Source organism: Anguilla rostrata, chromosome 3, assembly GCF_018555375.3.
Source record: "Anguilla rostrata isolate EN2019 chromosome 3, ASM1855537v3, whole genome shotgun sequence".
NCBI lineage: Eukaryota > Metazoa > Chordata > Actinopteri > Anguilliformes > Anguillidae > Anguilla > Anguilla rostrata.
The window spans coordinates 63,382,853-63,405,129 of record NC_057935.1 but is presented as its reverse complement, the minus strand read 5'-3'; the positions used below and the strand labels follow the sequence as shown (position 1 = coordinate 63,405,129).

The window sequence follows — 22,277 nt, the reverse complement described above, 5'->3', positions numbered from 1 at the left end:
CACAGCTTTAAAAATGAAAAACATTTACTATATTTATTAATTCATTAAAATAATGTCATAGAGCAGTCCTAATTTAAAAAACTACAAAAATGACAAACAATATTTGGTTTTAAGTTTTGGAAGCATACAGTCATACAGAATATAAATGCAACAATATTGAAAATGAGGGCTGTGTATTTGAAGTTAATGATATATGGCTCTTTTTCAATCAGAGCAATATACATTTACAAAAATCACAAATTAATTTTATTATTTATCAAATAAATAATATTTTGGACACAAGATTACTTCTAAAATGGAACTATACTACATTTTTTATATTGTCTGAATACAAAAAATATTGTGAAAATGGTGGTGATGTGGATAATTTCACAAATGTATTCCTTATGCTTTTCAATTTATAACCAAATTTGCATGTCAACACTGTTGTGTCATTTGTCAGTTACATCTAAAAAGTAAAATGTCTCATATGGCTATATCTGTTCACAATATATGTGAATCTTTATCAAAACCTAAGACAAACTCTTTGGTTACTGATATTTATTTTTGCGTAGCATTTTAAATGAAGCCCTTGATGGGATCATATAGTCAGTATGCACATGGAGATATATTATTCTAAAATAAAACCTTTCTGTTATGACTCTTATCAAAACCACACAATCACTAATGTAGGTTTTTTGCAAGCACTCTTAAAACATAGCATATAATACATAAAAATTCATAAAATTCGAGCTACTTTGGTTCCATATACGGATTCAGTCACAGCCACAATAAAATAACGACAGCTTTGTAAAGTAGAGAACGGCTGAAATTTAAAATCCAGTATAACTGAAATGAAGACTGGTGAGCCTGTAGACTGCTGCCCTCCTTGCTGGGATATCCTGGCCTCGTCCTCACTTGTTCTTAGCCATGGAGGAGCGCAGTGGGAGAGTGCCCTCTGCCCACGAGTCGGGGTACTGCATCATCGTCTGCCAAAGACACACCTCCTCCCCAGTGGAGTCCCAACCTGTTCCTTCCTCCTGCGCCATACCTGGAGAAACAGCCAAACACAGTCCCCCGCAAGGTCGCTTTTTCACCTTCATTTAAACAAGTAGGTCTACAAAGAGCTCCCTCAACTTGAGCAGTGAAGTGGGTAGGAAATGTAAGGAATTGTGTAGCCAGATAAATGTAGGGGGGGGGATTAGGTAGCCAGACTTAAAAGGCCAGTTTTTTGGGGGGGGATTTGACCTGGACACGGTCATTAACTTCCCAGCTGTGACACTGAAGCAACTCAAAGCTGGTATGTTTGTGTGTGCGTGCGTGTGTGTGTGTGTGTGCGTGCGTGAGGTGTGTTTGGATTGATTTGGATACCTACTTATATTTACATTGCATTATAGGCATTTACAAGATGGTCTTAACCAGAGAAACTTACACAGCTTACATTTTCTCTCTACGTGCATTTTTTCAGCTGGAAATATACTGAAAGAATTCAGGTTAAGCTAAAGGGCACTATGACGGTGCCCCACTGGGGAAACACACCAGCAGCCCCTGAGTTGCAAGCCTGTGTAATTTTTCCACACCGCTGTCCTAATTTGCGAGGGGGCTGGCTGAGTATGTCTGCTGGTGTAATTCCGCGAATGTTCCACTGGTCGGTCATTAGTTACGGTGTGCTGGTGCTGTCAGCCCCCCCCCCCCCTCCCCGGTTTCTCACTCGCTGCGGAGCTCAGACGGACTCCTCCCAGGAAGTCGTTGCTGGACATGGCCTCCCGGTCCCACACGGTCAGCTCCAGGCACATGCTCTGCAGCTCCTCCAGCCTCAGATCACTGTACACAAACGTGTGGTCGTACTGCGGGTTCACGGTCTTCTTCACCACCGGAGTCTTCCTCTTAGTGGCCTTGGTCTTGCACGGCAGCAGATACCTGCACCAACACAGCAGACATAGCACAAAGTCAGACATCTTGGCTCAAACTGCCTGGTTTCACCTGCTCATGTACAGCACAGATTTAAATTATTGTTCTTCTGGGCTATTTTCCCCCTCACCCTTTCACAAAGGAATCCGACGTGCCGCCAGCCTTCATTGCAGTCAGGTTCTTGGCTTCTTTGATCAGGACGTGCAGTTCCCCGCCCTCCTCCTTCTTTTTCTTCTTCCAGCCTTGCGAAATAAAACCAGAAGCACCACACAGCGGTTTATTGTTCTCAAGAAGGGGGCTAAAGGGGAACTTTGGCATTTTCTGTCTTATCCTCAGAGTAATTAATGAGAAGAGTATTTTCTGGGTCAAAGCTGTGTTCAATTTTTTCCTCAGAATCGGCAAAAGACCAGTTAAAGTGATGATGTCATCAGAAGAGAACTCCCCTTATTTAAATGAATGGAGTTTTCTTACGAATTGGAGAATACTGTGTATTTACTGTGAATTCTCTGCATTTCTCAAGCAACAATCACAGATTTAACTAGCCTAGTTGATTTTATCTGAACTGTAACCTCTACCAAACTGTTCGAATCAATTCTCATGGGGGAAAGGGAGGTTTTATATACAAGTGATGTCATAGTTTGGGTGGGGTTCCATGCGCATTCTTCATTATGACCTATATGAAACATTAGATATGAGATTGATAAGTTATTCTTAAAGTCTTAATGACTTATTTAACTGGAGTTCCCTTTTACATGTTTGGGCAATGTGGAAGTGCATTGTCCCTCTACAGTCCCCCCCCCCCCCACCCCCACCTTTTTTCTTGTCTGTTTGCGACTCGCGCATGGAGATGTACTTCAGGGAAATCACCAGCTCTCCTTTGTACTGGGCAAAGGCGGAGGACAGCGTGGCAGGCACCGCCTTCGGCAAGGACAACAGCCCATATTAACCAGAGAGAAAAGAGAACGGCATCTGGGCACAGCATGGTCATGGAATAAATAATAAAAAAAACTGCACCAGGGACACGTATCATCTTCATGGCATAGCCAACAAATTTATGTTGGGAGCCTCAAGCTGCATGGGTTATCTTTCATTTTTATGGGGAAAAAAAATCCACATCTTGATAACACATTACCCAGACAGATGTGGGTGAAATACATACGAGAAATTCCTGAAAACCTTCCATGAAACAAGCTTCTAACCAAAACACACTTACATGATGAATTAATTTGGTGTGAATGTTTCTGGTGAAAATAGATATTTCTTTTAAAACGGTCAGTAAACTAAAGTAAATTTGCAGGTATCTGAAGGGGTAAAGCATTTTCAAAAGTTATTTAACATAGGTCTGGTACAGAGTCATCCACTGAAAGCTCTGGCGAGTGTGAGCAGGAGAACCTGTGAAAGCGTACCTTTCCTTTGAGGGTCACGCACTCCACATGGGCGGAGTCTAGGTTTCTGCAGTCCAACGGGAGGTCCACTTCCCCCAGGAAAGCGTTGCGGCCTAAACGGTCGTGGTGCCAGACGGAGAGCTGCAGGGCTCGTGTGAGCAGCTGGGACTGGGAGATGGAGTACTGGAACACGGGCGCAAAGCACAGGTAGACGGAGAAGAGGAGGAGGGGAGGGGACAGGTGGTGAACTTCTTAAAAACACAACACAACAAACGCTAATGCGCGAGTGACTGCACATGAGTTTTTGCAGGTTTGGGCTTTTAAGACAACGTTGCCCTGGTTACAAGTCTGGCTAAATTGTGAACTTGCTTTGTGAAATCGAAAATCCAGGATTTATCTCAAAGTCAATAAACTAATTTAGTAAACTCAGTTAGCCACTTACGTGAAATTGGGCCCAGATCTACGTCAGAAAATGAACTCTTTCAAATAAACCCTACAGACAGCAGTAAAATTCCTTGAGAATACTAACAATTTTTTTGCAAAATAATAAAAAAAAAATTTTCACTGAAAATGCAGCTTTTCATTACAAGAATATAAAGAGTTAACGGTCTGGCACGGGCACGGGCACACACACACCCACACACACACAGTTTGCAACGTCTTCTCAGAATCTCTGAGGTCTGGCTTTGTGTTCTGACAGTCTCATATCTTCACTGCGTACAGTGTTCACACACTGGATGAACAAAGGGGCGGGGATACAAAAATCAATATTTGCCTGTTGCTCATGCATACTGATAAAATTTACTTTCCCTAAATGTCAATATCAGTAAAATTGCCTGACGGAGGTTTGCACACTATGTGCTTACCCACCTATCATTTTGTGGAGCGAAGAGTCAAGGATGCATTACTTTGTTCAGTGCAGCAGGGCTGCCCAACCCTGTTCCTGGAGATCTACTGTCATGTAGGTTTTCACTCCAACCCTAATTTGGCACACCGTATTCTACCAATTAGCAGCTCAATGAGATCTCTAGCTGTTGAATGAGGTGTGCTTTTTCAGGGTTGGAGTGAAAACCTACAGGATGGTGGGACTCCAGGGACAAGGTTGGGCAACCCTACACAACAGGGTCATGATTGGATCAAACAGGAAAATCCAACACTCTACCCAGTCTGAAATCTCAAAAAAGTTACAAACCTGGCAAAGCCCTCCTGAATGAGTAGGGTCAAGTTTACAAAAAACATGTAAGGTTTTCTATTTTCTTTTTACTGTTAGCTTTACATAGTTAACTGTCAAACTGTGTAAGACCACAAATGTCCCACAGTTGTACAGGCAACTTAAAGAGTAATAAACAAACCACTAACGATTGTTTAATTGGTAAAAAAAAAAAGTGCTATTTTTGGTTGGTATATAACAGTTGCCAGGCTTTGTTTGAAATTTCTTCTAGGAAATGCACTGATATGGCATGTAACCTAAGAGCATAGCACTGTGGAACAGGCTCACTTTCTTCTTGGGCGGTACAATTTGTTTTGAGCACGTGCAGTAGCAGTCTTAAAACCGGTTGCAGTGGTTTCACTGTAAATAGCTGAAGTCTGTTTCAGGAGTGAAGAGCGCACATGATGGAGGCCATAGCTACAGGGAATCAGTGTGGCCATTTTGCATCTGTATGTAATGTTTCACGGCCCTCGCGTACAGGCTTTTACCTTCAGAGTCTCGTTGTAGATGGGGTTCACTGTGTTGCGTTTAGTGGTGGTCTTCCTCTTACTCTGGCGAGACTTGTCTGGGAGCAAATAGCACTTGACATACCTGCAGCAGAAAACAGAATTGAGGCAGCATCATGCATTCGATCCAAGTCTAAGCAAGTCTAAGATTTGAACCTTTGCTAAATAAATGCAATGAACCAAGTCTACTAATGGAAGACCTGTCTGGACCACCAGCTGATGGTTTGGATAGGAGAGGAACTCCAAGTCTAAAACCATTCCTGAGAGACAATTTATTTGCGAGGCATTCCAAAGCTGTGAAATGTTCTGTTAAAGTGTTTCATGTTTTTTGCACTACTGAATGCTGGAATTAACCTCTGTGAGGTGATACAAACTCTGGAGGCATAACACTGTACAAGACTTAACCTCGGTAAGGTTATGCAACCTCTACATGACAATACTGATGTACAAGCTGCCTTGGAGTTGCCTGAAGTGCATTTTTTGCTTTAGACCTCAAACCCAAGAATACCAGCCCAATACCAGCCATTGTAAAGTCTGCAGGTTGTCAGAAACCTCTGTAAATATCTAAAATATCTTCCACTGCACATACAAACCCGTGGGCCAATTGAAAACAATGTCTCAGTAACAGGCCTTGGATGACTAAATTATTCAAATACACCCTGAATGAGAAGATAGTTGCTTATCATCATGTTCATATGTCTGTCAGGAAAAAGGCATAGAGGCAAGTTAAGCAGGAAATACGAAAAGCAAAGCTGCAACACAGAGACAAGTTAGAGTCTGTTAGTGAGGACTGGGGACCTGATCCAAGCTTGGCAGGGCATAAAAACAGTGTTGGTGTGCACTATACCCTATTTTTATATGGTCTATGACTATATCCAAAGACAGATGGCCTGCCTAAATGGCTATCAATCAGACACAACTTACCGAGGCCGTATACCAGCTTTACTGACATTTTTACACAACTGACTTCAGAATAAATTCCATGAGCTAAAATAATTTAGCTGTTATTGCAGCAAATATGGTTGATTCCATCTAACTTCTCCAGTCACAGGAAAGAAACCTTCTATGCCAAGTAGTGCGGCTGTTCTTGAGATAATAACAGTATTAAGAATATGAACACATCTTGTTTATATAGTGGATTTACAGGCCCGAAGGAAACTTTACACTAGGCAGCCATGTCAATACAAGGCCCAAAAGTCAACAGTACAGCATATTCTTAGTACAAGCAGAGAAGGAAATATGATATCAGGGTAGTGGTTGAAGTGTGAAGGATCCAGGCACGGCTGGACGGCCCAGCGTATCCACTCACGGGTTTGAGCGCTGTCTGAGTGTGTCCCCGCAGGCCAGGCCTCGGCACTCTTTGACCAGGACGGAGAAGGTCTGGGTGCGCTCGTCGTAGCTCAGGGAGAACACGATTTCCCCGCTGACCTCCACGCTGACGTAATCACCGGCCTCGCTGTACACGCTCAGCAAGCTGCCCAGCGTTCTCTGCGGAGACACACAGCAACCACGCGTGACTTCCTGTGGACAAACCTGGCAGGTCGCTAGGCGCATGACTTCCTGTGGACAGACCTGGCAGGTCGCTAGGCGCATGACTTCCTGTGGACAGACCTGGCAGGTCGCTAGGCGCATGACTTCCTGTGGACAGACCTGGCAGGTCGCTAGGCGCATGACTTCCTGTGGACAAACCTGGCAGGTCGCTAGGCGCATGACTTCCTGTGGACAAACCTGGCAGGTCGCTAGGCGCATGACTTCCTGTGGACAGACCTGGCAGGTCCCTAGGCGCATGACTTCCTGTGGACAAACCTGGCAGGTCGCTAGGCGCATGACTTCCTGTGGACAAACCTGGCAGGTTGCTAGGTGCAGCAACTCTTTGGGCGTTTCAGATCAGGCTTGAGATAGTGCTCGGTACTCTCTGGCCAACGGTTAAAACAACAGGCCTAGATGGGCCAAACAGGCCTGTTAGAAACAAGAATTCTTTATCTTCTCCTCGTGTTCTCGTGCCATTAACTTTGATGGGACTTGAAGAACAAATGCAAGTTTTCAAAGGACTTCGTTTGTCAATAAATGATCTTACAAAAGAACTTTGTGGAAGGTTAACAAGGAATTTTTCAAATCTCACCACCCCATTCACTGTAAAACATTTATCACAGAGATTGTGTGGGACGAAAAATGGAATACAGATGGTGTAAAATCCATGTCTGGATTTTTCCCTTGTAGGGTATTTAAGGTTCCAGAAAAAAGAGAAGTTAAAACACATAAAACCAACACGTGATCAAGCCCACAGTTTAGACAAATGATTTTTTCCTTCCCACTAAAAAACAAAAACTTCCTCCTTGGCTTATGCTGCCTATGACTACACATTTTACATTGAAGGTTAAGAAGTGTTTCAGGGACTCACCTTAGAACTGCGAAGGCTTAAGGTGCTGCCGCCTGTGCTCCTTTTGTGGATCTCCACCAGGCTGTCTATGTCCTCCTCTTCCTCGTCCTCCTGCAACCACAGAGCTGAGATTAACCCCTCTCCCACGTGTGCGAATGCTAAAACAGTGTACAAAGCTGTACAAACCGTTTACAAAGCTCGTTTCATGGCATTATTGTATAGTCCTCAATATTTTCCAAAATCTCATCCAAAATTATGGGCATTAATACGGAGTTGGTCCCCCTTTTGCTGTTACAACAGCAAACTCCACTCTTCTGGGAAGGCTTTCCACTAGATTTTGGAACATGGCTGAGGGGATTTACTTCCATTCAGCCACAAGAGCATTAGTAAGATTTGGTGATTAGGCCTGGCTCGCAGTTGGCTTTCCAACTGATACCAAAGGTTTTGGATGTGGTTAAGGTCAGGACTCTGTGCAGGCCAGTCAAGTTCTTCCACATCATTTTTGACAAAACCATTTCTATATGGACCTATATGGATTTATGTTTATAATTTCTAGCATAGATACACAACGCAGAGCCTTAAGTTTAACATGTGCCTATGACTTTTCGGTTTGCCCCAGTCTATGTGCATGGAGCAGGGACTGACCTCCACATTGAGTCCTGGCACTGATTTGCTCCTGTCCCCCATGTAGGTCCCTGTGACATCACCACCGCCCCCACGCAGGTCCAGCACGGAGGTGGGTCGACAGTGCTCTGGACCACAGCACAGGGAAGAGAGATCGCTCAGTCTCAGCGCTCATCGATCGGATGGATGCGTGATTTGATTTTGCGCTCAGGTATAAATCGGGGGATAAATCCTGGCGGCTCACCAGAGGTTTTCAGCGATCTCCTGGGGTTTCTCTTGAACAGTGCCTCGTCCTCAGGGGTGATCCCGGATATGGAAACTCCCTGGTGCCTTAAAGCCTTGGGGGGAAAAAAATAAGATGACAAGGACTTTGGTGACATTCAGTCCACTGAAAGGTAAAGAGTAAACATCCCCCCATTAATATTGTTGATTAATTACTTCAATTATTTCTGATTCATTTATGAATTCTAATTGCTTAATTGCTATGTGAATAATGATAATAATTATTGAAAATTTGAATATAATCAGGAATAGGTGTTTTTTCTGCAAGTGTTTCACTTCGCCTCTGAATTTTGGAGGTGCACTACAGCAATAGGATTGTGTAAAAGATGAAAAGAAAGCCGATTCATCGCCTCCATGCAGTGTTTGTTCCTGCACTAATAAACATTTAATAATCCTCCGCATGGTTTATCACCCAGCCCTACTCTTTATTAAAAACTGTTCAGCATCTCACTGCCTCAGCATCTGAGGAGCTGTGGGCCTCATCTGCTCGGATGGGGACAGGCAGGCTGGACACACAGGACCCCACAGGGCTCGACCTGGCCGTCGAACGTCCCTCCACCACCCCCTCTCTCCTGTGAGACAAAAACGCAAGATCAGACAGACGCGCATACACAGCAGCGGTAGTATTTCAGTGCCCAAATGTGTCTTGTGTACCCCTCGGTGACCTTACCGTGGCAGGACGGGGGTCCCGCGAGAGGATTCTGTCCCGTTCTTGAAGCTGTTCAGGCTGGTCTTCTCCACTGACTCAGTGTCACTGCGCTGGTGCTGCTCCTGTGGGTCTGGGGCTTTGGACACCTCAGAGGGGGGGCTGGAATGCAGAGCAACATGAGGTGTTCCACCCAGGCGTATCATTCTAACAGGTAAGGACTGTACCAGGTAAGCAGATGGCATAGTTGCAACCTGACACGACCAGGTAAGAAAACATCATGGACACTGACTGATGGTTAAGGGGAACTAGCTGGTAAAGACTTGCAACAGCTGCTCTTCAAAAGTACAAGGTACAACTCTACCAGGTAAGGACTCGTCATAGTTCCTGTCCAGCTCTACCAGGAACAGACTGGTCACATTGCTGCCTAGAGACCCTACTAGGTAAGGGCTCCACAAAGATTCTTTCAGGTAAGGACCCCCCATCCCCCACCACTAAATAGGGAGCAGAGGTCACTCACGCCTGCTCATTGGCCAGGTCCTTCAGTTTGGGGCGGGGAATACGAGATGGCTGGCTGGGACTTATCACCCTGTTCTGTAGGAGCAGTTCCCCCACGGTCTCCCTCTTCCTCACTGAAAGAGAGAAGCCCACTGTTAGCCCCGAAGAGGCCAGGCGGCACCCCAGAGCTAAACCTCCACTTATGTTCAGATGAAATGTCTCTGCCAGGGCTGCCTGTGAGCGAGTCCCACTGGGTGATGTATAATTTTCCACAGCATCACCTGGGAACGGAAGGTTTCAGTGTGCAGGGCATGTTCAGCCTCACCCCTCTGGTCAAGAGGTCACATGCAGAAGCGCAGTTTTCCAGCACAACAACCATGGAACTATGCTTGTAGAGTGAAAAATGTAGGCTACAGTTGACAGAGAAAAACAACAGCCATAAAAGTTCCAAAGTAAAAAAAAAAAAAAAGCTGAGAATATAATGGATCGATTAAACAAGAACAAGCTACAGGCATGCACAGACTACTGCTGTCCATTGAGTTGAGCTAGAAAAACATAGCGAATGTTTTTTTTTTCTGCCTCAGCTTCCTGTACCCACATTCTGGCCTCTTCCTCAGGGAGGTTCTCACTATGTCATGGCCCGGGGAGTCTGAGAAGCGGTTGACCCGCTGGTCATAGAACCAGTCTCCGGTGCACTTCTTTAGATCCCTGCAAACATAAATCAACAGTATTAATGCATTAACCCTTTAAAGTGTAAAATCACAAAAAATTATCTTAACAGAACATTCTAAAGCAGATGTAACAAGCACTACTGGCAATCTGCTGGTAATTGTGGGCAATGGAGTTCTAGAACACTGACTTAGAATTTTGAAAAAAACATTACAGAAAACCTAATCTTCAAAGGGTTAAAACACTGGACCCTGATTATCCAGTTAACTGTCAACTGACAAATGTGTATGTAATGACCAAATACATTTTCTATGACCTGTTACTAAAATATTTAAAAAATGGAATTCTAATTTGTGTCAAAACAACTGTATCAATAAGTTCAATAAGAGTGGTGTGATTGACTGCAGAGAGAGTGCATTATGTACAGTAAGTTTAAGGTTTTCAGGACCTCTCTCAACCCTTACCCTTCCATGGGTCCTGCAGGAAACACTCATTTTATATTTTCATCAAATTCAAGGCACAAAACAGACCCATACTACCTTGAATAATTGCTGGGTTGTTCATTTCAAAAACTATGTTTGGTCAATTTCACACAAATAGAATTCAGCAGCTAAGTGGCTGGTTGCATTCCAAATTGTTCCAAAATTGCCTTCGCATAGAAATATCACATCATTCTGAGTAATCAAACAAATGATGTGCCAACAATTTAAAATAGAATAAATGTATTTTTATCATTGCGCCATGAGTTTGGACGTTCCCGGCACCATTCGGAGGGGGGAGGGGGGCGGTGAAACTCACGCCTCTTTGGCGCACACGCTGCACACCCAGGACCCGTTGGGGCAGACGCCGCGGCAGTTTCGGCACACCTGGTGGTTGCAGCTGTGGCACTGGCTGCTGCCGGTCGCCAGGCGACCCAGCGGCTCCTGGCAGCGGCCGCAGCTCTGCTTGCTGTAGCTGCCGCTGCCGCGCTTGGCGCCTTTCCTCTTGATTTCCAGGAGCTCCGCCTTCAGCCTCCTGAGGGGAGTTGGAGGGAGGGAGGGAGGGAGAGAGAGAGAGAGAGAGAGAGAGGGAGACAGTGAGAGGGAGACAGGGACAGAGAGAGAAACAAGGAGTCAGAGAGAGAGAGTGACAGAGAGACAGACAGACAGAGAGAGAGTGAGAGAGAGAGAGAGAGTGAGTGAGAGAAAGAGAGAGAGAGAGGTCAGACCCGCCCCCCCTCTGTGGTCTCCATGTCGATGGGCTGTCGCGGCGGGGCCGTGGGGGAGCAGCACTCACCGCACGCGCTGCTCCTCTGCCTGCCTCAGCTCCTCGTCCCTCCGCAGCACCTCCAGGATCAGTTCCCGTTCCGAGTCCGTCAGGAAGGACAGGCTGATCAGCTCCACCGTCTGCAGCATCTTCGTCTTTTTCACTGTCCCTCCCTCCAGGAGAAAGCCACAGCTACTCTAGAGGCCCCAACAGAAGATCTGTAAAGCCCCCCCACCACACCCCCGTGCCCCCGAGACCATTAATCAGTACACCAAAAAAACTCCCACGACTATACCTAAATTCAATGCAACACTGACATAATAAAATAAATTCTGAAAATCAGTGACAGTACAAAAAAAAAAGACAAATGAGTATACTGGATTAGTGGTATGCAGTATGAGCTGCTCTGTGTCCCTACTCTCTCCTTTGAGTAAGGCAGACTTCCTTTACAGCCTCCAAACTCATTAGAGAAGGGCGAGCACACGCCTTCCTCAGCAAACAGCGAGAGATTAAAACTAATAAATCAGTGAGGTGTCCTGTAAATAAGCCCTTTAATATCTGGCAGCGGCACAGCCACCGGTCAACAAAAGTGAACAGGCCCTGTAGGTGAGGGCCGAATTTTTATCTGAGTCGAGAGTAAACACAATAATGAACAAGTCCTGCCCACATCTGAGTCAAAGTGGACAGCAATAAAGAAGAGTGCCGCAAAGGTGGGCTAAAAAAAAACAACAAAAAAACGAAGTGTTAAAAAAAGCAACACTCCACATGGCTAATTTATACAGGCTCTGTTAATGTTTCATCAGGAGAGGCGAAGCTTACAGAAACTTCTAGCAATGGTAAATAAGAAAATGGAACGCAACGGAGGGGACGGCGTGTGTGCGTGCGTGTGTGTGTGTGTGTGTGTGTGTGTGTGTGTGTGTGTGTGTGTGTGTGAGTGTGTGAGTGTGTGTGAGTGTGTGTGTACAAACAGCAAGGGCCCACGCAGTGAGAGCAAAAAAACAAAATGAAAAAAATGAAAAAAAAAACAGGGGAGACGGGGGCAGGGATGACATAAAGGCTCGCGACGGAAGGGATGACCTTTCCCTTCTCCTCGTGCTCGGCCCCCCGCCTGCCGGAGCCACCCCGCTGGAGCCCGCTAATTAAGGGAGCCGGCAGCCACAGGCAGTGACGCGGGGCACCGCAGCCCAGCTGAGAGCCATCAATACCGGCCCGTGTGCCTGCCGAAGGCCCTGCGGACCGCAGCGCAGCGCGGTCTCGTTCTTCACAAGCAGCGAGCGAATTTCACACCTGGGACACGGGACAACACTGCAGCCAGGGGCGCCGGCGCCAAGAGACTAAAACTGAACCTGCTACGCCAGCCACAGTCAGGACAGGCACAAATATGGCTCCTAATAAATTCTAAAAAATAAAAAAATATCCTAACAAATAAATGACCCTCAAATACTGGGCCTAATCCACGTGTACATTCTAACTGCTGGACTGAATGAGTACAAGTGCAGGAGAAGCAACATGTGAGGAATTATTAACGGGCATGGGAAAGAGGTGGGTTTGAACTGGACGCCCTGCACTGACACTGTCGGGCACAAAGCCAAGCGTCCGCTTTATAAATGACGACCAACTCTGCAGCCCAGAGCCGTATCTCACAGCAGAACAAGAAAAAAAAAAACAAACAGTTGGCAACATTTTCTGTCAGGTTTAAAGGTCATTTAAAAAGAACTGGAATGGAAAAACAGAAACATTCCCTCATCATAACGTCCCCACCCTTCAATGACAACAGGGTGGAGTGCCTAATGAACCCGTTAAATTACTCAAGGCTGACACAGCATTTTGTTGATATAGGAACAATTTTCTTTTACATAGCAGCTTCAATATCATCTTGTAAACTCAGCTGTCAGCACAGGGCAGTACAAAAAACTAAATGCAAATATAAGAGCACTATAGATGTTATGTTGTAAATGACATCTACAGAGAATGAGACGGTACTTTAATGCCTTGTAAACAACGACTCCAATGGTCAATAGCTCTGTTTCTGTAAGGAGTCACTACACACATAATTGCAAATGACTTTATATCCTAAGCAAATATTTACAAAATGTCACGCCATATAAAAGGAGTGATAGAAATTGGCCTAACTTTATTCATTATAAAACGTGTTTATTATAAAAAGTATCCAACAGGCTATGTTGAAGGAGAGCCTCCTTCTCATAATACTGCACCATGGGTACATTTAACTACACAATAACACACCCTGACATATATGCGCTTATGCAATAGATCAGCAAAACCCAGACAGAGACAGAGCTGACAGCCAGCGGTACAGGGATGCCATCTTTATTAATAAGAGTAATGACCTCAGGAAACAAGAGGATGCAGCGAGGTTTCTTTCATGTACACGAGCAGTGCGATATTAAATTGAGATGTTAAAGAAATCATACTGTAAAGAATATACAACCTCTTCCTCCATATAAAATATTAACGCGCACATATGAACCGTACTAACTTCAACTAACTAACGTGTCACAGTATATTAATTGCTAAATTGGGATTGGCTTGTAGGCTACAATTGGACTAACGCAAACAAATATAAAAACACATGTGCTTCCAAATACGCTATGTTTAAAGGCCGTAAAAGTTCTGGAATGTCTTTACAATAATTAATCCATCCATCCATCATTTTCTAACCGCTTGATCCAGATCAGGGTCGAGGTGGCAACAGAGCAAGCAGAATGTCTTTACAATAATTCAATAACACAATAATAATTTGAGAATTTGAGAACACAGTGAACGCGTGTCCACTAAAAACAGCCTACTAGAATGATCAGCCAAGTTGTTAGCACAAATGTAAATATATCAACTAACACATTTACACAAACGGATAGGCTACTCCAGCTATGCCAATATTTGAAAAAATACCGGACAACGGCTAACAACGTATTAAATTTTTTTTTTTTATCATCTCAGCGAGCCACATTAAATGGACACAAAACCATTTAACACAAAGCATTCAGACATTTATTTGCAGCTACCATACGCTCAGTATAAACATCCTAGCTTGCTGCATACCACAATGAAAGATCAAGCCCATTAGGCTACAAACGGACGGAAAAAGATCAAAACAAGAAATCCCAGGAGCGACATTCAGTTTGAGAAACTAAATGCGGTTTATCCTGCTACCGCCGGACTTCGGCCAACAGTTACAATACCCTCACTGCACAATTTAGGCTAGATTAAATTGTTGGACCTAACAAAACAACATGCCAGAACATGAAAGAGAAAGAAAGTCACTTGCTTTTTATTACCGTAAAATCCGCCTGTTGTCCGCAGTCCAAAGGTCTTTCTACCCACCTCCGCTTCCTGCCGAATGAGTCGGTTGACTTTTAGCTATGGCAAGAAACCCCCTTATCCCGGAAGATAGGGAAACTTTTTTGAAACTGCAGGACGAAGACAGGCTTAAAGTTGTAGAACCAACAGCGCTTCCAGAAGCAGGTGCACTCCTCTACCTCCTTTTCACCGCCAAAACTTCTACAGAAAACGTCTCTGTACTCACCATTATGTTCCTTCCACTATCTTTGTCATCACAATCACGCAGTCACCAATGATTTCATTGTGCACGAATATAAGATGTTCGTTATAAATATTATTCTGATTGGACGGTAACTTCGGTAATCTTTAAACGAAACCACCTTTTCTTTTCTTTTCGTAATAATGTTGTCTATGTGCAAAATCCTGGTGGTTGAAAAAGAGAGAAAAAGATAGCTCCAGCTACGGATTACAAAATGTTACTATATTGAACGGAACTGATATACACTTACAAATTATTAGCTTGCAGTGGCGCGAGTAGATCTAAACGAAATACATAAAATGTGTAAGTTTTGTACTAACACACAAACACTTGTTTGACTATGATTGTTTGTGTATATGTTTGTAAGCATTTTCAAACCATAGAAAATAAAAGGCACAATTTTATTTAATATCTTACTTCAACCGCGTTCATTTCCACGTTAGTCATTACTGTAGGTAACATCAAATTGACTTAGTCTTGACAACAGTCAACATGTTCATGAAGTTGTGTATGCAGCAAATATAAGTATTAAATAAAATTTGGTTTGAGTTTACTTTTATAATGCGAAGTTTCAAAGTTACTGCGCTCAGACTGAAATTTGGTGCGTAATTTTTTTTTGATTTTCAGTTTTATAATGAAAAGCTTATGAAGGCATTTTGAATTTTAACCATTCCCATGGAACCTCAAAACCTAAATATATCTCAATATTACTGGTCTTCAGGCCACAGCATACACCTTTCATTGAAGTAGTCCATAGAATTTAATGACCACACAAATCTCAGTCGACTTGTGCCATGGCTACCTGGGTGTAAAGCCATGGGCTTTAAACTTATGTTTTTGCTTCTGATTGGTTTATGCCTAATACCGTCATATTAGCCTTTTTGTAGTTAAACTGCAAAAGCAGGAACCAACCACATGTAGTATTGAGTTGGACTTTGTACAAGATTCATTTCACATATTATAACAAAAGTATAAACCCCATGTTAATGGTTTTCAGTTCAATAGCGGCAAACATGCTATTTATAGGACATCATTCTAATGTAAGAGGAGGTTTTGAAAACAAATATTACTATTTATTATGGACTAGTTTATCATTCATGCTAACATTTAACTGTACTGAAGAACATCACACTGGCTGCCAGTCAAAAAACAAAGATTATCAAAAACCAATGCAAAGTTCACACATGACTAGCTATTTACCCACTGCACTGTGTAACAATTTCTCAACTCAATAAATTTGAACTGATGAAAAACAAATCTCAGTGCAAAGGTAACTATATTAAATGGTTGCACGCAACAAGTAACCCAAAGCTATTAACAATGTTATCACTGGAAAAGTATTTTGTTAATATTTAGCTTGGAACAACGACCAGTCCCTTGATTAGAGTTTCACCTCTAGGTTCTAAAGATTAGTTCTTACACATTCTGCCATTGGCAATTTTGGGATCGCTCCTATTGGTAAAGGACCTCAAAAACAAGGCCAAATCATTACCGAAACACATTAAAGTTTGTTTCTGGTGCTTTGGTGGACATGTAGGCCTCAGCGAGGTCTGCACTCCAAGTCCAGGACTAAATGATGGATGTGTGGGGCATATGATTTCACATGCTCTATGTGCCGGATGCTGGTCCTCCAGGGTTTCCCAGAGATGTCACACAGCAGACTGGCTATAATGGCGGCTGTGTCCTCAGCCCACCTCCTCCACGCTTCCCTCTGTGCGTCGCTCTTCTGAGAGGGCTCTGACCCAACGCCTGCCCCCTGGCCCCCGCCTGGGCTGCTTGCGTCGTGCGTGAGAGGAGCAGGACCCGTGGGGCGGGGGGGCGACGAGGTCACATTCTGGTGAACGTGCAGGATTCCGCCGGCGTCCCTCTTCAGAAGCCTGCACGCCGTGGGCCAGCCCTCCCTGGAGCTCGGGATCAATCCCAAATTCACCCGGTCGGCCAGGTCGCACAGACGGAGCTGATGAGAACATCCAAAAAATGGTCACACTGGGAACCCCCGGGGGGTAGGCGAGTCCGGTTCTGGAAGTGCCTCTTTCTGGTTTTTTGCATTTCAGTTCAATTTCACGTTATTTTTTAAAGAAATTTAATAAATGATTAAGAGAATGAGCAGCCAGAATATTCATTTACAGACTCCAGTGGCATTCATGAAGCAATCCATTTGGGGGTTAGGATGGAGCAAAAAAACCCAGGAACACCTCTGGAAACTCCAGGACCAGGGCTGCCTGCCTCATGCTCCAGGCTGCACAAGCATACATTTTGCAGCCTTGTCAGAACCTTCCAGTAAGAAAAGCTAACCTTCTTCCTGCGCCGTTACATGTCAGCCAGCTCTTACTCAATATTCACAGGTAGGCTCATTACAAATTCAGCGGCACACCTGAACCCGAGCCCTTACCTGTCTGTTATCTCCCTCATGCACGGTGCAGCGTTCAGACACCCCGTTCAGCTCCAGGTTTCTTTTCAGGGCGCTCAACGCGTGGGGATTCCACTCACAGGCGTGGACGTGGGCAGCCCCTGCGTGCACCAAGTACGGGAGGGTGAAGTAGCCAATACCTACAGGGGAAAGCAGCAGGAGGGTTTTACTCGTGTGTTATTATTTATGCCAAACAGGAACAGTGGTGGGAAAGCCAAAGCACTGCTGAATTAGACAAAATACAGCAGGGTTCTCAAGCTCCAGACCAGGAGGGCTCTAGTTTTGGTATATTTTTTACAGTTACCTTACATTCAGCAGTCAATTTAAACAATTTAAGAAGGTATGTGGACTCTTGCCAAACAGTTATTTTAATTTTCACTCTTTAAGTGCTAAAACGTTGCAAACACCAGCAAATACTGCAGCCTTCCTGGATTTCAGTTTGAAATGCCTGGTGTATATTAAGCAACTATGTACACTCCTTGTATTGTGGACTATTATTATTATTATTATTATTACCAGCATACAAATCCACCACAGTCTCCCCGCTACAATCGAATGAGGCAATCCTAAGCTTCTCTGTGATGTTTCCACTGGAGAACATGCACTTGGTCACATCAAACTCGTACCTGTAATACAGGAATAGACGTGTGTTCAGTTCCACTCTAACACCACATATTTATCATGTCACCCATTGTTTCTTTGATTTTGATGAATGGGAAGCAATTCTTCCATTCTGTTCACAAAATATTCTGATTGCAACAAGAATTCATAGGTCCTATGCATAGTTCCTAGCTTGGTCATATAATGGTTATACTATTGACCTCAACATACTCTCTCCACATTCAAATGCACTATGCATAGTACATTGTATTTGGGTGGGGGTAATGTTCCTTCTTTCTCAGCATGTTGAACTATTACACTGCTTTGTTTGGAAAGGAAAATCCAAATATTCCATATAGTTTACTTTGGAATCATTTTAAGGATATTAGGTATTGCTGTGAAACTATTGTTCTCAATTACAAATAAGTCCTTTCGAAATAGCTGTGAGCAAAAAAAATAAAAAATAAATAAATAAAACATCCAAGAGGGAAACTTCCGGCAGGAATAAATCAATAAGGCCACATTAGATTAACTCGATCAGAACTTCCACGGGATATTAAAGGGTTGGGTTTCTGGGTAATCTGAGTCACTTTCATTGGATTACAACTAGCATACAGGCTCTGATGTGCATCACCATTGATTTCAGTTTCAATTTATGACAGTGTTCTCTAATAAATGCATTCAGCCATCACATATCCTATTTCCTGTGTGCAGAGGAAGCCTGCAGTATGTACTGAATTCTCAAACATTGGCTCGACATAACAGTTCCGTTGAAAGGGACTAGGAATTAATACTAGTAATTACTATTCATTTCTGACAGTCACAGACAAAATGGTAGAAATAATCATTTTCCTGAAAAATAATGTGTCTAAAGAGCTTTGCAGGGGGAGCTATAATAAATGGTTGACCTGATCCTGTTGTCCACATGCATTACAATGCTGTCCTCTCCCAATAACATTGTCACCACAGGGGTCCTGAATTCATCGCCGGAGACTCTGCCAATCTGTGCCAGCCGTTTACACCCCAGTCCATGAGCAACCGCCTGCCACAGCTCCAGGCCTGAAATTGAACAGTGTGGGTCAACACAAGCTGAGCAGTTCTGACAAACAGACACAGTTATGGGCTGTACTACATAAAATACATGGAACTGAAAGACATTTGCCATACCAAGCTCTATAAATCTGCCTTGCAAAATCACCGACTGGGTTGGGTGGTGCGGCAGCAAAACCTTTATAATGAGCTCACTGGATACAGATGTTAACCTATATAAGGAGTGAGCCTGTGGTCATTGTAGTTATTCTCAAATGTCAAATGTGCCAAACTGTCAGTACTGTATGGATATGGGGCATGCTTCCCCAAACCCATGACTTGCTGGGTGGCATAACTGCCACCTCAAATGTAGGTGAACATCAGAGTCTTAAAGAGAGCAAAACCTCTGAAGAATGTTTTCAAAGATCAAAGATGTACTTTATTTTATTGCTTCTTCTTAATGCTTTCAATGGTTTCATATGAAAACAAACTCTCAAGCAAAGAGGTTAATCTCATTCCCGCCAAAGAACCAAATCAGTGAGCCAAGATGTCAGGATTTTAGGGAAAACTAGAACCAGCTGCCCAGCACCAGAACTTGGTATCCCTGGTGTAAAATACTCTATGAACGGCAGTTTAATGCTCTGTCCTGTCTCACCCATGCTCTTCCAGACAGGCTGCAAAAAGCAGCCCTCCCCAATTAGGACCAGGTCCCCGTGGCGCTGCCAGCAGTGAGGAACGTCCTCCCTTAACTCTTCACTCCATCTCTCCCCATGTGACACCAGCAGCTCCTGCAAGGCCTTCACCAGCTTGTCATTATCGGACATCACTCTCTCCCTCTTGGAGAGGGTTGGGGTCTGTTGTTCAAGGAAAATGAACAATAACAAAAAAACACATTGGTAATAACACACTTATTTTGTGTTTTAGGCATATAGCAAAATACTTATCCAGAGCTTACACAGTTTATGTACATTTTTACGTAGAATCCATTTATACAGCTGGTTATTTTACTGAAGCAATTCATTTTAAGAACCCTGCTCAAGGTTGCAAAGTGTCCCATTAGACAATCAAACCCAAGCTACAACCTTACAATGTGCTGATGTTCCCACACAAACAGTGCGGACAGACAGAACAATAGGCAAAGAGAATCATCCCTATATCCAGGAGTGCCTTCGGTACCTGGATATAAACAATGGAGATGGAACTTCCAGGTGCCACGGTGAGCTTGAGAGTGTGCAGGTCAAGCTCTGGTAAGCAGTTTTGCGATAAGGGCAAGGCGACTGTGCCATCGGAATACTTTTGCACACGGTATCTCGGTTGCCAAACACCTCGCGCCTCCAAATATTCCCTGTGGGACCACACAGCATAATAAACAGGACCATTTGATTTCGTATCCAGTTTACGATGATACACTAGAGCAGCAGAGATACAGTTTTAATGTGTGCTATGATATACCGATAAGAAAACTTATCAGACATATTCCAATTATATTTCCCATTGAGTCAGAACATGTAAGAATTTCTAAGATTTCGACCTACATCAGCTATGCAGTAGGCAGCATTCTGGCAATAGCCACACGTCATACACTGAGCTCCCGTAGAACCAACAAGCCTGTTAAAGTAATGCGACTGGTGAAATCTGCAAAAGCCCACCGGTAACAAACGAATCGGTAAACTGTTTTTAAAAACACAGTGCAACTTTTAGCTAGTTTGGAAATACCATAACCACATCATTAGAAACTACGGATAGGACTAACCGATATGTTTGCGCAAAACGCCGCTCTACTCTCAGAGCGGGGACAGAATTCATTTTCACAGTGTGAAAAGACCAAAGCAGCAGGAAGTAAAGAAATATCAGCAAGCTAACGTTAGCTAGCTATATAAATTGGAGGTCCAACGACTACTGAAGTAAACTCTCTGATCCACTAAATTACAGCTATACGAATCGCAGCAAACTAATGAATTGGGGTAAAAGTATTTCATATTTAGAACGGTTTGGCGAGCGAGGGAGAAAGCTAGCTAGTTATATAAGTAAAACAAATTTTAAGGGAGCGCTATTGTCACAACAATATAACACATCTACTTGCAACATAGTCGAATCGTCTCGATTTTCTCTCCGGAGTATTTTGAACGTCGTACAAGGTTTGAACTACAAAACTTTATGTGTAGTAAGGGGCCTAGTTGCTAGTCCGGACACAACTATTGGAATGGTATGAAATAAAACCCACATTTTAGCGTGTCGCATGATTTGAATTTTTTATTAGCACTTGCACACAGACACCCTCTTTAATTTCAAATTTAAGTTGCATAACAAACAACCACACGTGTTGTAATAACATTTAATACTCGCTGTGTGGAGCCAGATAGCAAGTTTAAAACGCTTGCTTGTGTGGCGCCTTTGTTTTTCCATTCTGGTGGGCAAAAAGCGGTTATATAAAGTATTACCGGTGTTTGGCTAGATATGGAAATACGATAATTTCTTAAAGGAGCGTTCCAAATGATGTACTTCTGGTTTCTTATTAAAAAGAAATAGATTATGTGTCATTTCAAAATATTTTCAAATCAATATTAAATGATTGGATGTCAGAGCATTAGTTTGGAAACGAAGCTGGTAAATTGAATCGCTTAATATGGGAAAATTTGTGTGTGTTTGTGTGTATTGATAGATGGATAGATGTACACACATTTGAAGAAAAATTATGTGGAAATAAACCAATTTTAATTCCATTTATAAATATAGAACAATAGAGGAAGAGGTTCTGCAGACCCACTGAGGAGTAAAGACTGTTGGAGACCATCCCCTCAGATTCACAACCAGTCCAGCCTGGGCATGACTTGTGTGATTACTGATTCTTTCCTGGCTCTTCTTGAACAGATTCCCCAGTTTTCCCACAATCTCAATCATTAACTGGGGATAAATTAGGTCTAAGAACATCACACACAAACTCGTACCACCCATATTAAAGTCACTTAGCCAAGAATGCTAGAGATAAATGATGAGTTTGTGCCAGTGGCTGTTTACAGATTTAGAGCCCGCTCTGTAGCTCCCTGTTGAGTGAATAAAAGGGAAAACTTACACAAGTGTAATTACTGCATGCAAGCTGAGGGCATTGTCATGGATCTCTAGTGGATTATTTGAGCCTTTAAAAATGTATAGACCCCTCAAGTATGATCTTCTGTAATCTGATGACAAGATGACATGTATCTGCAATATGAAGCAGTACCACGTGTTGAATCCAATTTCATAATTTTCTGGAATTATTCGATTTACTGAGTGTCACGGCATGAAAGTGAACATTTAATCAACATAATTTACAACTGATCTTACATTGCAGTGTAAGTGAG

The 22,277-nt window shown here is 43.4% G+C and overlaps 2 protein-coding genes across 5 annotated transcripts; both read right to left on the bottom strand.

Annotated features, from left to right (window-relative positions):
- Positions 1–6: 6 nt before the first annotated feature.
- On the bottom strand, positions 7–15,132 carry sytl4 (synaptotagmin-like 4). Of its 4 annotated transcripts, none has more exons than XM_064329283.1 (18): positions 14,883–15,132; positions 14,635–14,766; positions 11,366–11,553; positions 10,889–11,104; positions 10,020–10,129; positions 9,444–9,555; positions 8,948–9,085; positions 8,729–8,849; positions 8,240–8,333; positions 8,017–8,123; positions 7,393–7,482; positions 6,301–6,479; positions 4,974–5,076; positions 3,297–3,458; positions 2,703–2,808; positions 2,021–2,132; positions 1,691–1,899; positions 7–1,030 (listed from the first exon to the last, which is right to left on the bottom strand). In XM_064329283.1, the coding sequence occupies exons 3-18, from the start codon at positions 11,482–11,484 to the stop codon at positions 894–896; spliced, it is 2,115 nt and encodes a 704-aa protein (XP_064185353.1). In that variant the 5' UTR covers positions 11,485–11,553; positions 14,635–14,766; positions 14,883–15,132; the 3' UTR covers positions 7–893. The 4 variants fall into 4 exon arrangements, with proteins under 4 accessions (XP_064185353.1, XP_064185356.1, XP_064185354.1 ...); XM_064329286.1 differs by having other exon boundaries at positions 14,625–14,733; XM_064329284.1 differs by having other exon boundaries at positions 14,635–14,733.
- Positions 15,133–15,279: 147 nt separating this feature from the next.
- trmt12 (tRNA methyltransferase 12 homolog) lies at positions 15,280–21,065 on the bottom strand. Its single transcript, XM_064329288.1, has 7 exons — positions 20,690–21,065; positions 20,113–20,281; positions 19,592–19,790; positions 18,816–18,966; positions 17,824–17,933; positions 17,290–17,447; positions 15,280–16,854 (listed from the first exon to the last, which is right to left on the bottom strand). Exons 1-7 carry the CDS (start codon positions 20,740–20,742, stop codon positions 16,438–16,440), a joined length of 1,257 nt encoding a protein of 418 aa, XP_064185358.1. The 5' UTR covers positions 20,743–21,065; the 3' UTR covers positions 15,280–16,437.
- Between the last annotated feature and the right edge of the window lie 1,212 nt (positions 21,066–22,277).

Excerpts from the sequence above, each read along its gene's own strand:
- sytl4 (XM_064329283.1), bottom strand. The coding sequence starts at position 11,484 with ATGCTGCAGACGGTGGAGCTGATCAGCCTGTCCTTCCTGACGGACTCG. Across the intron at positions 7,483-8,016 it reads TGCCAGGACTCAATGTGGAG|GAGGACGAGGAAGAGGAGGA; the intron begins GTCAGTCCCTGC and ends CTGTGGTTGCAG. Across the intron at positions 1,900-2,020 it reads TCGGATTCCTTTGTGAAAGG|GTATCTGCTGCCGTGCAAGA; the intron begins GTGAGGGGGAAA and ends GTGTTGGTGCAG.
- trmt12 (XM_064329288.1), bottom strand. The coding sequence starts at position 20,742 with ATGAATTCTGTCCCCGCTCTGAGAGTAGAGCGGCGTTTTGCGCAAACA. Across the intron at positions 19,791-20,112 it reads TCTCCATTGTTTATATCCAG|ACCCCAACCCTCTCCAAGAG; the intron begins GTACCGAAGGCA and ends CTTGAACAACAG. Across the intron at positions 18,967-19,591 it reads GCCTGTCTGGAAGAGCATGG|GCCTGGAGCTGTGGCAGGCG; the intron begins GTGAGACAGGAC and ends GTTCAATTTCAG.